The 15,177-nt window shown below is 38.9% G+C and overlaps 1 protein-coding gene across 6 annotated transcripts in view; it reads left to right on the top strand.

The window, feature by feature from the left end:
• The window catches only part of CABIN1 (calcineurin binding protein 1), a 109,815-nt gene that overhangs the window by 33,772 nt on the left and 60,866 nt on the right, over positions 1–15,177 (top strand). For all 6 annotated transcript variants that reach the window (XM_027892032.1, XM_027892036.1, XM_027892034.1 and 3 more), the window contains 3 exons: positions 6,060–6,242; positions 8,304–8,641; positions 14,048–14,161. In XM_027892032.1, coding sequence (XP_027747833.1) covers positions 6,060–6,242; positions 8,304–8,641; positions 14,048–14,161 — 635 coding nt within the window. The remainder of the gene's footprint in view (positions 1–6,059; positions 6,243–8,303; positions 8,642–14,047; positions 14,162–15,177) is intronic.

Here is a 15,177-nt window from a genome sequence, read left to right as displayed (position 1 = left end):
AGGTGATCTCTGAGAAACTTCTTGCACCAGGTTGTCACTCATGCTAAACGAAATAAGTTTCTAAGATGGAGTGGATGTTTCTCCAGTGCGTTAAAAGAATGTCCACGTTGCGTTTTGGAACACTGAAATCTTACCCTTCAAAATTCCCTCTCTTCAGCAGTTTAAAAAGAAATCCTTGGGTCTGCAATACCTACCCTGTTCTGGCATGTGGTGATGAATGTTCATGTGCGCTGCATACTGGACTACCTGAATAATGAACCAGACCCAGTTCATTGCAGTATGCCCCACTTTTACCTTTCCCCAATTTAACCTCTCTCTGATTAGTGCAAGAGTCCCACTGAGATGTAGGGTGAGATTATGTAAAAAATATTTGTCCAAATAAACGGGACATTGGTGAGATACTCTGTTGCTCTGCTCTTGAAGACAGAACAGCAATATAGGACTGCAAGTTATGGAAACACATTGGGTGTTCACTGCAGCCAGACAAAACATAGGCTGTCATCTTTGACTCATGTTAAAAGAGAACTCCCTATAAATATTCAGAGGACTTGCTGTCCTCAAGAAATTAACCTGCTCCGTGCAAATCTCTGCAATTCTTTTGTTTTTAATAATGTGCAAGTGCCTTTTGACATAGAGCTGAATGTTGTCTTCTGTTATGGGTGGAATCTGTTTGCAGAATGAGAATTCTGTGATACATCATGTTTCTGACTGCAGACCAGTAAAGAAAAATGCTGATACAAGGAACTGAAGAGGCAGATATGGTGCCAGACAGCACAAAGAGAGTCTGTACCTCCACAGCCTGTGAACAACCCACCTTTATTGCATGAGACAAGATTTTTTTTTGTTCTATATAGTTGATTATTCATAAGCTCTGAACTGTGCAGCAGAATTTTTTTTACTGTAAATTGAGTTAGCATATATATAGAGGTCTTTAGAAAAGCTTCCTAGGACACTTTTTTTGGATTTTTTTTTTACTTGTAACTGGTTGTTTATCATCATTCAGGTACCTTCTTGTAATAACCGGGCTTACATTTTCCTTCAGATATTTAAGACAGAAAAAGATACTATTCAGAAGTGAGTTGTACCTTCTTGGCTTTCTGTGGCTTTCTTTTACCTACTCCCACATGCAGATGTTTCAGAGGTCTCTAGTCCCTCCTCACTGAGCTGCGTAGAAATGAATTGACAAAGGCAGGACACCTCACTCACACTGGCACCACGATGCTGTGCTTCAGCTCCCCTGAGAATAAATTATGTAAGCTTGTACCACGAGAGCTGGTACCCGGTCAGCATCGTTAGCAGTGAGAGCTCTGCCATTAGGATTGTCTGTCTGCTAATTCAGGTCACTGAGACTGTGACACATCACCCTCTCTCCTCGTCCTTTTTCGGTGCTGAGTGGATACAGTTTAGGTAACCAGGTTTATGGATGGTTCACGGGGCTCCTGGTGCGTAGGGGAGGGTGCTGGCACAGGGTGATGCCAGTGCAGAACCGAGCCCTTGTTTTCCTGTTGCATTTTAAAGTTAAATAATCATTTAGGTTCTCCAGAGTTTAACACAACTTTTCCCTGTTGATTGGTAGGCATGGAGGTGTATGGAGCAGTGACAGTGACAAGCCAATGGCTTTTTCTGGTATGGAGGAATGGTGTGGAAGAGGGATTTTTGAGTCCACCCAGTAAACCTGTTTCATTCAGGAGAAGATTAATTTAAAATACTGTTAAGCATCAAATTATTTCTAATGGACTACAGATATTTTTTCTAACATCTACAATAGATGTGCTTCAGTAATGAGAGTTCAGGATCTCACTGATACAATAAAGATCTTGGCAGTACACATGAAGTTTTTCTTCCCAATACCATCTTTCCAATAATAACTAGTATTTTTTTACTAATATCTTGGAAGGTTAACAAGATTCTTCCTATTACTCTTTTCACATCTTCTCTCCAGAGCTACTCTTTTTCGCCCATTGACAGAGTAGGTGATATAATCTATCACAGAAATCTCTGAAATGTCACAAGTTGGGCACATTATGAGGAATGAGGTAAAAAAAGAAAAAAAACTGCTATGAAGTGCCATTTCCTGAATCTTTAGAAATAAACATGAAATACTTAATTTTACATGAAATAGAGATTTCAGCTCATCAGGTTCTCTGAATTCTTCCTAAAACTTAGGAACGATGCAATGAAGTAATGAAACAAAATATAATAATACCACGGAGAGACATCTGCTATCAGATCATATTTTTAACAGGAATATTGTTGCAGTTACTTATGCACAATTTAGTAGAACTTTTTCCCTAGACTCTTCATTTCCGCTGCAGATAATAATTTTGGGACATTAATACCCAGTTGTATTTTTATCTTAGCTTTTGAGATAATAGGAAACTTTACAGGAAGGAACCTCAAAAGAATATTTAGTCCTTGATTTACCATTTTCCCACAGCATGGGATTGCTTTAGCTTTTTGGAAAAGCTTGCCTTGTTGCTATTGCTGGGGCGGGGGCAACTAGGAATATAGGGAAACAAAATATTAAACCCAGGAATTTTTTAACTCTTAAATTGCACTGAGTTGCATTGAACTGCCTTTAATTAGAGCAGAAATTATTAAAAAGCACTGATGTTCTCCTTGGATTTGCATCTTTCAAGAGGACAGGTGCTGATAGCAGTTGGGAGTTCGGAATTCATTCTCATGTCTCACAGACTGCAGTCTTTGGCATGTAGGTTGAGTAACACCAGTGACTGTCTAAACTACAGCACAAAAAATGTAAAAATATGTGCTGTGTGTCCGTCTCGCATATATATGAGCTATATCTGTGAGTTAGGCTAGAAAAGAATAGGACTTCCTTGTATAAAAATATGTCATCTTTTTATCTTTCCAGAAGAGCAGAGTTAGGATGTAACTTGGTGCAGTTGCCAGGAGTTCTGTATTACGTACTGCAGCGTTTAGGTAATGACAGAGTTTTTTTATGATGTTAAGGAACATCTTGGGTAACCTAACAAATAAGAGCTGTTCATCTTCATGTCCTTGAAAGCCTCTAGTGATTCTATAGGTTCACGATGCTATTTTTTAACTATATGTAACAGTTAACCTGGAGATGAGGGGGAAAAAAAAGTCAGTGTTGTTGCTGCAATTAAAACCTATTGCCTTTTGCACTGTACTTAGTGAATCTGAACAGTAATTATTGTGTTTTTATTTTAGTTAATTGTATGTATTTGGAAATTCTTCCTCATCTTTTTGAAGATAAATAAGTCCAATTCTCCTAACAGTTTTCATATATGTCATCTCATTAATCTCTCATCATTTTTTTATCCTCTCCTCTGAATTCATTTTACTTAATTCAGTGTATTTTTTTAAACGTGAGTCCCAAATACAGGCACCATAATTAAGTTTAATTTTCATTAGTGCTCAGTCAGAAGACTCTGACATATCTTTTTTCTGTGAAGTTACTGATTATAATTCAAGTGTGCTGGTTTGCTGAATTGCTTTTGGAGTAGCTGGACGTTTTGGCTGCTTTTTGTTTGAGAATCATGAATTCTTCCAGGCACACGTGGATATCTGTGCTGGGACACACTCACACCTTTTCTACTACTGATCATGTTATCTTTTAGGTGCTTCTAGCAGGATTGATTTATTTATGCTCAAATAACTCTGTGCTAGATGAAGGCTGGCTGGCTAACAGCTTTGACCTTTCATTCTTTGTGAAGATAGGTACTACACTCTGGTTTACATTCCCTGGGACTTTACCCATCCTCTGTGATTTCTGAGAAATTACTACTAATAACTGGTGGCTGCTGCTAATTTCTGAAATACTCCTGTGTTTTCCATCTGGCTCACTTAGTTTGAAAGCATCTGCTGCATTTGAGAAATATCCAATATAATAGGAAGTTGTCTGAGTAGTCATTTTCCACTGGTTTTCAGTGATTAAGGAGCCCAATGTTAATACAATAATTTTTCTAAATATATTTAATGTACTGAGAGAAAAGAAGAATGAACATACATCCCTAGATCTACACTCATTTCAGTAGAAATTTCAAATCAAAATAGCTAGCTAATTGTAAGGAGGTATTTACATTTGTTCCCCATAGGGAAAAGCACCCATGTCATGCATACATTTGAAATGTAGTGTGTTGAGTCACTGTCTATCTTTGCATGAAAAATTAGTGTAATTTCCTCCTGATCTGATCTCTCCCTCGCATATTGGTCTAGCAGTTCTTGATTTACATTCTAATGCTTCATCTGTCATAACCCACACATCAGAAGTGACCTCCAGGCTTGTGGCAGCATTTGGAAACTTGCAACTTCTTTTTTCTTCCCTAGATGAGTAATTCAGCCTCTTTGCCACAAATGCAGAAACTTCCTTTAAAAAAAAAAAAATCAAGGGAGCCACTGTAAATGTTTTTCCTGATGACAACTGGGAGTTCAGCGGTATCGATTTGTACCACAGAAGGTTATTAAAGCTTTGTAAATGAGTCATTTAAAGCTTGACTGACCTCTCTTCAGAATCCTTCTCTTCCCATTTTTTATAATTATATTCTTTCAGTATAAAACCTGTCATCATTAACCAACTGTATAGCTTCCAATTAGGACACAAATACTGTTCTCCCATTCTTTTTCAAGATACAGTTTTATTAAGATCTGTTCACTGAAAAGGGAAGGTTTTCTTTGTGTGGTAGTGAAAAGCCAACGGAGTGTATCAAATTTGGTTTAAATTCATTGGAATCCTAATAAGCAGAACCTGATCTGCAAGCTGAAGGTTTGCAAAGGGATTTATCTTGATGAAATAAATTCATAGGAGGCCCTTAGCTCTCTCCTGAACAAGTGCAATTCAGATGGAACAGAAGAAATTTAATTAAATTATCCACTCATCTCAAAACAGGGACTTTTCCTTTGTTAATTTTCTTTCTTGATCTTACCAATAAAATTAATGAAGCAGAATGCAGCAGAACTACCTAGACAATGCATGCAACATGCCTCCTGGTTATGCCATTCCTGTATAGAATCATAGAAATGGTTTGGGTTTCAAGGGACCTTTAAAGATCATCTAGTCCAACCCTGCTGCACTGAGCAGGGACATCTTGAACTAGATCACAGAATCAGCTATCAGTATCTTAAGAAGAAATTGGAAAATAATCTTTTGGGCTGCAGATTTTAAAAGAGTTGCCTGCGTTGGAATTGAGCACTGAACTATGCTGGCACAGCATTAGGGATAAATGCCAGTTTCCCTTCTCAGGGGAGTAAAAGTGTTCTTCAGTCATGCAGGGTTGCCTCTGATAACCCCTGATGTAGAAGAACGTGGGTTATATCAGACAGGTTTCAGACATGGGTGGAAGGTTTTCATTTGCCTCTTTGTTCTGAGGTTTGTGTTTTATCCCCCATTTTATCTCCGGTTCCTGTAACCTCTCTCAGCAGAGTAACAACTTAGTTGTGACTGTAATGTAGTCAGCAGCCACTGCTCCACTTGTCAAGAAAGTCACTTCTCCTGTTGTCTGTCGAATGCCTTGAAGTCCAGGAATTTTCCTGTCTTAGGCCTAGTTCTTTGATGGATTGTTTATTTGCCATATCAAATCACCTTTCAGAACATTTGTTGAACAGCATCTTGCACCTGCAGGATAGATGGCATCAGAGATCACTCCTGTAAGTCTTTGCCCTTTAATGGTTACTGATTTTTCTGTCCTTTATGAGTAATTTTTACCAGTATTGTTGTTCATGGTTTTCTCTTGTCAATTGACCTTTGCTTGTGTCAGACTCAAACTTATACTGGGTGCTTTTCAACGCAAATGGTACAGGAAACCTGGGAAATCTTAGGGGCCCTACTAGCTGAAATACTGTGTCCCCAGCCTAACTGCTTTTCAAAGTTGAGCATTATTGCTTTTGAATCAAATGTCAGGGTTATTTTCTAGGAAGAAATGTGTGGAGAAGTAAATACCTTTCATTAGTGGTTAAGGATCCTGTACTGCACTTGTGAGAGGTTTGCAGAGTGGCTACAGTTTTATGTTGCTGTTACAGAGGCAAGTAACAGCTTGAAGGGTATGAAGTGGTGCATTCCTTCTTTATCTCTTTTGCAGAGAGGAGTCAGGATAGCACTGGAGCAGTGCTGTCTGACTCCAGTTCCACACAGGATATGTTTAATGAGCCTGCCAGTTCTCAAGACAGCCTGAGGAAAACTTACACAGAGAAGAGGATTTCTACTACCTGTGCTGATACACTGCTGAACAGCAAAGAGACCCTGGGGTCTACAGAGGAGAAGGGTATGCCTGATTTAATAGATAATGTCAGTTGGAATATATCATTAAAATATTTCTTCTGGCTTGCAGAAGCACTGAAATGTTCTGCACTGTGACTGAGAATTTTAACTGGTTGATATTGCTGTGTATGTGTAACTTAAATTTGGAACTGTTCTTTGCTTATGTGGGCGCCAATCCAATCTTACAAAGAAAAGAATAATGATGATAAACTGCTCTCTGTGGTGGCCCTTTGACTGACTTGCCTTCTTTTAGGTTATTTAGTTTTTCTTCAGTTTTAAATCTCTAAATAATTTAAGGAGTAGTTATTTGAAGATAATCTCAAACAAGACATTTTTACTTTTCCCAAGTATAGATGTGTTTTTGTTCTGGTCCAGCAGCAGCAGATATTCAGTTCATAGAAGAGAACAAGTAGTGGAATTAGATGTTTTATTCCACTGGATACTTTATTTCAGTGGAGAACTCGAATTGCTCTCTACCAGATTTTTCCATATATAATAGTACTAAATGTTCTGTATTCTACTGGAAAAATTGTTTTAAAATCCATTAGCTGGAGTTTCCCTTTGTCTGAAGTTTGGACAGTTGGATATGGCAGTAGATAGACAGGCTGGACTTCAACAGGGAAAGACAAATACAACCAATGTCTAAATTTTTCCCACCTTTCCAGGTTGTGGCTCTTTGTGGGATGTTAAGTCTTTTTTGCCAGTTTATACTTAAGTGTTTTCCAATTTCATAGATCCAGAAACCGTGGTGTGGGGATAGTCCTGGTTTACTTCCCTGGTCTCACCAGGAACAGCCTCCAAGCAATCATCTTTTTGTTTGTAGAGTCAGATTACCTTGGTTTCTTGTTTTTAAAAATATTTTACTTCAGTCTTACCTAAGCTAGGGAAGCCTCTGGTGATGTTTGCATCAATATGCCGTAATAGATGCAATTCCTACTTTTGTTAAAATAGTATTTCCATAGTCACTAAATCCATTAGCCTTTTGGGTACTAGACTAAAACCATGGCTCTTTTTCAGACTTGCAGTGAGTTGTGTCATTCTCATCAGCCGTCTGTCAGAAAAACTGTCAAAAGCATTCTTACATTACTGATGTTTATTAAAATAGATTTTTTTTCCTTAAAGGTACCTATATTATAAAATTATGATGGATACAGACATTGTGCAAGCAAATTTTGAAAAAAGTGAGTTCTGGAAAATGTGTTTGACTCTAAAGTTCAGCCTTAGCAGAGAAGAAGTTATGGAGCAGCTTTGGAAGTGCACTTTAGTGTATCTCTACACTATCTGCTAGGAGATAAGATCTAATCTAAGAGGCTCTTAATCCTAGCAAAGACAAAGACATGGTAAACTTCCATGACTAAAAATCAAAGTTAAAGAAATTAATCTTCATGTAGCATGCATGATTTCAGCAATAATGATTAGTTAACAGGAAATGTGGGAGCTCCCATTGTCACACATGTTTTCTGAAGTAAGATTTGATATCCTTCAAGAAAAGATGGGTCAGTTGAACTATAAGTTACCAAGTTAATCACAAAAATGTTTAGGTAGAACTGTAGGTCCTACACTATGCAGAAGACCAATTAAGCTGCTGCTGATCATTCTGTCCAAGGTTATATTGTATTCTGAATTATGTTCTTCTAGTCAGATGTTAAGAATTTCTCTTGGCAGAGTGGCTTTAATTTTCTGTTCCTTCCTTTCTCTGCAATAGAATTTTACTGAATTTACTCTTTTATTTTGTTATTTTCCCTCCTCCTCCCCCATCTTCCAAGAGTATATAAAGTCCTGCATTGTGTAAGGTGTGCTGAATTCATACTATTGATGAGGGGAAAAGTCAAATGAAGACAATGGAGAGATCAGTGTGTGGCTCTGCTAGTGAGTTGAAGATTCCTATTCAGTGAATAGCAGGAATAGTAGTGGGGTTTTTTTTCAGGAACCCGTCAATATTGCTGTCTATGCTTTAATGAAGGAAAGGTTTACCTTTTGTCATATTTAATTTTTGTCCTTTTGTGTATTTCATTTGCCATTTGGTAATGGCAGTTTCATTATCACCTCTCTCTTAACGTTCCAGCTGCAGGAAAGCCAGAAGAACTGCTGGAGAGCTCAGAATCCTACAATCCTGCTGAGCCTGCTGGCCATAAACTTGTGGTGGATCCTCAGCCTGCTTCTGGCAATCCCATCAAAGCTGCAATCCCCCCACCCTCGCAGTGGGACTGCAAAAAGAAAGCTGAGCCAGGTGGAGATGCATCCGAGTTCCCTCACGGTCTCCCCGCGGACCTGGAGGAGCAGCGGAAGTTCCTGACGGAGCAGTGCATCGCCTCCTTCTGCCTCTGCCTCAGCCGCTTCCCCCAGCACTACAAGAGCCTCTACAGGCTGGCCTACCTGTACACCTACAGCAAAACACACAAGGTGAGCAGAGCACTGGCAGAATAGCTGTGTTTGCTGCCCACTTAACAAACTGTGTTGTCATTTGGATTAATTCAGTGTTTAAATACGGTTCAGATTGGAAGACTTTAGGAAGTCTTCAGCTCCTAGGTTGTCTGACTTATGTGTGAGGTCAGTTGAGTAGAAAATTTCCTTTTTCATTACTGAACTAAGTAATTTTTTGTCATTCGTCAGAGAATCACATTTTAGATACATCACATAAATTAAGATGTTCTCATAAAAATGGCAGGAATTATTTATTTTACTGAATAAATGGGCTGAAAAGTGACTCGGAAGCAAAAATTCATCAGTATTGGTGTAAACATATCATGTGACAGAGATGAACTTTCTGAGTACTTTGGGTCTTTGTTGGTAAAATGTGTAGGAATAGTACATTGAAATGATCAGAAAATTATCAGCTATTTTACTAATTGTCATAATCAAGGTTTGAATTCACAGATTTTGTATTTGGAAGTCTTTTGTTAGGTCATATGCTGTTCTGCATGGCTTCCTGAATTCTCTTCCCCACAAGTACTGAAGCTTGTGTGAGTAATAGGGAAGGGAAACAAATCATACCCCTGGCCTCAGAGTAGAAAACATGTCACCAGCACTGAGCACGAGCATGTCTTATCAACCTCCTGGAAGGTGATGAACGTTCCACTTGGCTGTACAGTGATTATCCAGAAAAATATTACCCTTTTTTAGAGGGACCTTGTTTTGAAAACATTCTTATGCTGTTTGTATGTAACAGTTGTTAATTTTCCGTGGAGCTGATCATTAATAGGAGCCTTAGATTCCTGCAATCTGTCATTACTTTTGCTGACATGACTTTGTATCAACATTCAACAGAAAAAGCTGCCTGTTTTCAATTTATTCGTTCAAATAGCATGTCCTTGCCTGAGGAACTACTTGCAAAATATTTTCTTCTATTATTTTTCCCTTATGAAGCCTTTTCTTTTGCTTTTTATATCTCTCTCCCTTTATAAATATCAATTTAATGATGGTTTTCTATATGAAATACACATTGTTGTCTAAATCTGTTTCCTCTTGGATCTCAGAAAAATTGAATCCTGCCTGTTTGAGTCTCGTAGTTACCAGGCTGCCTTCAATGGGCCTTTTTGGGGTTTACTGTCCTTTTTTTTTATTGCTTCTCTGCATAACAAAAACAACCACTTGACTCTTCCTTTTGATATATGTCTAGTACATATTTTCATGGGATTTAATTTTCTTCATTCAGGTTTAGTGTCAAATCCCTGTGTTTTCATGGCACATTAGTGTGTCTTTAGTGGGATTTAGACTCCTGAATGAACTTAAAGCACAAAATGGATCAAAACATCAAAACTCCAAGGTATCATATTTTTAGCAGTAAGTGGAGTAAGAAGAAGGCTTACATATACTGATGGTAAACCTGATTTTAAAAATGAGATCAATTATATCAGGTTGAGTTGTTGCGGGGGGCAGAGTGGTAAATTTTAGAAAACTGTAATTAATTTTTAAATCCATATAGCCATCTTGGAAAATTCAGCATTTGCATACCAGCGCCAGGAATTTGCATGAAGAATTTAGACTGATGGCCAAAATTCATGGTTGGCTGGGAAAGGAGAGGATTGGCAGGTCTCCACAGTGCAGAGAAAAACAAGTTTTCCATATGCAATCTGTTTTCTCCTGTTTTATGGTATTCCTGGTTTTGCTGTTGGAAGATTAGTAAAAATAGTTGTTGAGTGCTTTTTTTAACATCGTTTCAAAATCTTTGAACGTTTTGTTTGGCTACGTGTTCTGTTGGGTTTTTTTCCCCTGCAAAATCCGTCTCGCTATTTGGAGGCTATTTCTCTTTATTTTATTCTGTTACCAGAGCAAATTTGTACATAGTTGTTTTTTGTTGGAATAACTGTGCAGGAAAGTAAGGATGAATTTTTCAGAAGTTACTTCAGTTTCCCATTCACCTTTTCTTGAAGTAAAGCCATCATCCTTTGTGATTTTTTACCTCCAAATGTTGGCACAATTTGGAAGGAGAAGTTAGGACTTGGCAAGACATTGTTTGTCCGTGTAATTAAGAAGTTTTGTGAAAAGTATTTGCCTTATGGCCCTTAGGGATTAGTATGGGGAACTGGCTTGATACTCTGCAACCAGCAGGTTGTCAGGTAATAAAAATATTTACTTATGTGCATTTTTAATCTCAAAATAAAAAAATACCCTGTAAATCCTGAAAGAATGTGCTCACAGATACTGTGTGTATGACTTGGGGTTTTTAAAAGTTTGTATCCATTATTAACAGAGCCCTTAATGAGGAAATTAATGTCTGATATGACACAAGGTCAGTGGCATGATAAGTTAATCAAACTAGGCATAATAAATGCATGTAAAAATTGTAAGATTATATATTTGTAGGCCTAATTATATATTTAAAGACACAGATAATGTGTAGGCATAGTAGATGTAACCATTTCAAGCAAAATCAGTTTGGTAATAACAGTTCATTCCAAAGGCTGCCCTTCAAGGTCAATAGTCTTCTTATTTTGCTTTTATTTGATGCAGGAGTACGAGGAGCTTTTTGAGACAAAACCTTCTAATGAACTGTGAAAGAAAATAGAGGGAAGGATTGAGGTATAGTGGAGTGTTTTGTTCCCCTCTCAGCAACACTTCGTGGAGTTCCCAGGTTAGGTGAAGGTGCTTCTGACACCCCTGAGTTAAGAGGGATCCTTCCCAGGTGACTCAGAGTTCTGCTTGGCTGACCATAAGAGATTTTCCTTTTCCACTTCAATTTTTTTTTTTTTCAAGTTATTGTACCATGTCAGTCATCTTGTCTTTGAATCTTGGGGTGATAAAGATGTGGGAGGCAACAGCTGAACTGGAAAGAGTATTTCATAATTGCCCTGAGTCAGACAGCCAAATCCAGCATTTCAGGCTGGTAAGCAGTGTGCCAAGAAGAATAAATCCTTTTTGCTATGTCCTGGATCCCTTCACCCACTCCTAATAACTTCATCAGCTGAAAACCAAGCAGAGCAGACTCTGTGAAATCTAATGAGTTGAGACCTGCTCAGGCGTATTTACTGGGAATAACTGATCATGCTGATTTAAGGAGAAGGGTAGTGGAAAATCTGTAACTACATCTTTTATTCCTATTAGTTTTGATTGTGTGAAGTTACCGTGTAATTGCCCCATTTGTCTGAATGATCTTTTCTCCTCCTGGCTGGGTTACTGCCATCGTCTTGTTCAATAAGAGCCTGTGAATTATGTGTATTAAACACATGCCTGTGGATGGTCAGTGTAATGTGCACAGAGGATCACCAGACCATGATGCTACAATTAATGATCTCTTAACCTTTTCATTATGAAACTTCGATTGGAGAATACATCCATCGCTAACATTTCTTTAGACTGGGATTTTACATTTAGGCTTTGTGGTGGGGATGTAACTCTCTTAATGGTTTTGTTTTCCTTGAATTTTCATGTGATAGTTTTAATGTAAGATTCGGATTGCCACACATTAAACAGTTTTTGCCTCATTTTCACACTTGGAATTAGCTTACATTTCTGATGACTACAATTGGCATAAAGGAAAGCACTTACATGCCTGGATCTTAGGCATTATGATAGGTTTATTTTTGCTGGATTCTGATTTTATTCAAAACAGGAGGACTTTCTTGGAAGAACAGATTTTTGTAGGTTCTGTTTGTTGCATTTCCTTCTGTATGGATATTCCACTATTTTGCAGGATTAGGTTAATAGGATTACAGAAATACATATTAGGAAAGAAGTTCTGTAGAGAAAAGTTAGTATACAGTTAAGTTTACTTTGCTTTCTTCAGTCTTAAACTTGACACTCAGCAATAACAGTTAAATTTACTGATTTCCCTGACTAGCCAGGAAGTAGCTTGTGATCTTTATGAGTGAACATGTATTTGTTCCATAACAAAAGAAAGCTATCCAGATCCCCTGCACTGTCCTACAGTGTAATCAGGAAGGCCCTGTGGAAGTACCTATGTCAGCTTTCTGAACGAAGGATTTTTGACATCCGTAAATATCTGGTTAGTATTTCCAGCATTCAGCTCTCTTGCAAATGAATCTGTAATCAGCATTTTGCTAGAGGGGATGCTCCAATTCTGGTAAGACATTGGAGATTTCTGCATGATTACTGTCATTAGGACAAAGGCACTGATGATTGAGCAGAGCTTCTACTGTTTCACCAGAGTCTCGTAAAGAAAAGAATCTGGAATATGGGATAAGAACTTGGCTAATACCACTCCCCTCCCCTCAAAAAATAGATATTACAGCTGGAATATACTTCGTGGATGGACATGACTTAATCAAATTTATGACTCACAGAAGTGTATTTCCAGCCCACAGAACACGAGCCAGAGTTCAACATTGCCATTTACCTCTATGAACCAAACATCTTCCTCTTTCATCTTCTCGGTTGTGAAGTTGTCTGTAAAAAAGCCAGTCAAATGCTGCTTTCTAACACTGAAATGAAAACATGAAGGAAAGCAAAACTTCCATTGGTGAAGCCTCACAATTAATAATTGTCCCATCTGTTGGTAACATTCTGCCTGGAGCCAACAGCTGTCCCTAGTTCTCAACTGCACAAGAGAGGCTCATGCATTGAACTCTTAGAAGGGTAGCGCTTTTATGAATTTTTGGTTGCCATTTATCATTTAGTCACCTACCAATACTTTCTTGTTAACTCACTGTGCACTATTAACCAAATTTGATGATGATCATGGAATTTTTCAGAGAGGTTAAGTGGAGTTACAGAGTGAGCAATGGCTCAAATTCACCACCCCACTAAAAGAAGGCTGCAGTTTAAGCCTAAAGGTTTCCTCTCTTGTGAGGCCTGAGAGCTGGCAGGAATTCCCTGCTAGTTAGCCCAAGGGAATACCTGAGGGACAGCTTCCAGAGTATGTGGGGAGAAACAAGAGACTGAGGAATAGGGAGGGCCAGGGGGCAGCGAGGGGCCTGGTGTGCAGGGGAAGGCTGCAGGATTCAGCTTTTAACAAAAAAAAAAATAAGGGTGTTTTAAATATACCTACAGTTCAGGTTTCTGCAGGTGATAGGAGATGGAGGGTGGGTATCAGTGAAGCAAAGACAGGTTAAAAAAAAAAAAAAAAAAACAAGAATGCAAAACTGGATGATCTGAGGCTGGATTCAGCAGCTGTAGGAGCCTGGCCAGTCTCTGGGGCTTGGATGCTTGCTCAGAGCAACAAACTGGCCTCTCTCTCTCCTGAGGGATGTCTTCTCCAGATCACATGCCCCTGTTGGAACAGCAGCTATGCGGAAAATGAGGAATGACACTGCAGGTTAATAAATACAAGCAAGTGAGCGCTCTGTACTTTTACCTGTGGTGGCATTTCCATCCCCTGCCTGCAACTCACCAGCCCTTCTCTGTCCACAGAACCTGCAGTGGGCCCGGGACGTGCTCCTGGGCAGCGGGGTCCCCTGGCAGCAGCTGAAGCACATGCCTGCACAGGGCCTCTTCTGCGAGAGGAACAAGACCAATTTCTTCAACGTAAGTTTACACAGCTGATAAACACACCCGTCCATTCTCAGCCCTCACTTTAACACCTGTTTCTCATTTGAAAGGTTTGTGAAGGGACCGTGATGGGAAATTCCACACGGGCACATTAAACAAGCCATGAGCAGCTAAAGGAAGGGAGAATTGTGTTACAGACATATTTGCTGGGTAAATGTGCCTCTCTTGAAGGGGACATTAAAGGATTATTTCTCACAAGCTCGAAAACATGGGGAGAGAAGCACCAACATTTTTCAGTTATGCACCATTTACCATATACTTGATGGTTGAGCCCTCTATAAAAATTCTCATTTTGTTCATCTTAATTATCCTCTTGTCTATCGTTTCTCAACTAGACTTGTACTTCTCTTGACAAGAAAGCATTGGTAGTTATGCTGAGCAATCTCCTGCAATTGAAGGAGCTTTCTTGTATTCCCCTTTGTTGTAGCAGAGTCTTTCCAAGACCCACAGAGGTAGCAGCACTGTCATAGAGACTGTCCCCATGTCTGTGATATCCTCCACGGGGGTGTCTGTGCCTCTCACTGACATAGGACACACAACACTTCTGAGACTTACATAAGCATTTATCTATCAGATCCCCTGCTGTGATTGCCACTTACACACTGCTGTTGCCTTTGGTATCTTTGGCTTTTTGTGGTATGTTCTAGGTTTTTATGCCTTCTGTTCTTTTGAGATAGGATTGTGTAGCCATTCCAGCTCACAGTGCATGGTGAGAGCCTGGAGATGGTCTGTTTGTCATTCTGGACTATGTTATAGTCCATATCTGCTGTATGGTTGCCTGTGATTGCAGTGACAGAATTTTGTGTCTCTGCTTTCCCATCTAGTGCTTCTGTTTTGATATTATAATTGTGAAATTTATTTCCATTTTATATCCTAACATCTATATTCAGTTTTGCTGTATGTTGTGTTAATTAGCACCTCTGCGCAAACCTCGGTTAAGTATAAAGTAAGTGCTCTTCTCTGATTCTAATCCCTCAGATGGGTTAAACAAC

Source organism: Empidonax traillii, unplaced genomic scaffold (assembly GCF_003031625.1).
Source record: "Empidonax traillii isolate 1590-97213 ecotype Southwest subspecies unplaced genomic scaffold, ASM303162v1 scaffold338:size1951571, whole genome shotgun sequence".
NCBI lineage: Eukaryota > Metazoa > Chordata > Aves > Passeriformes > Tyrannidae > Empidonax > Empidonax traillii.
Note: the sequence above shows the minus strand (reverse complement) of the source record. Positions and strands in the feature narration are given on the sequence as shown.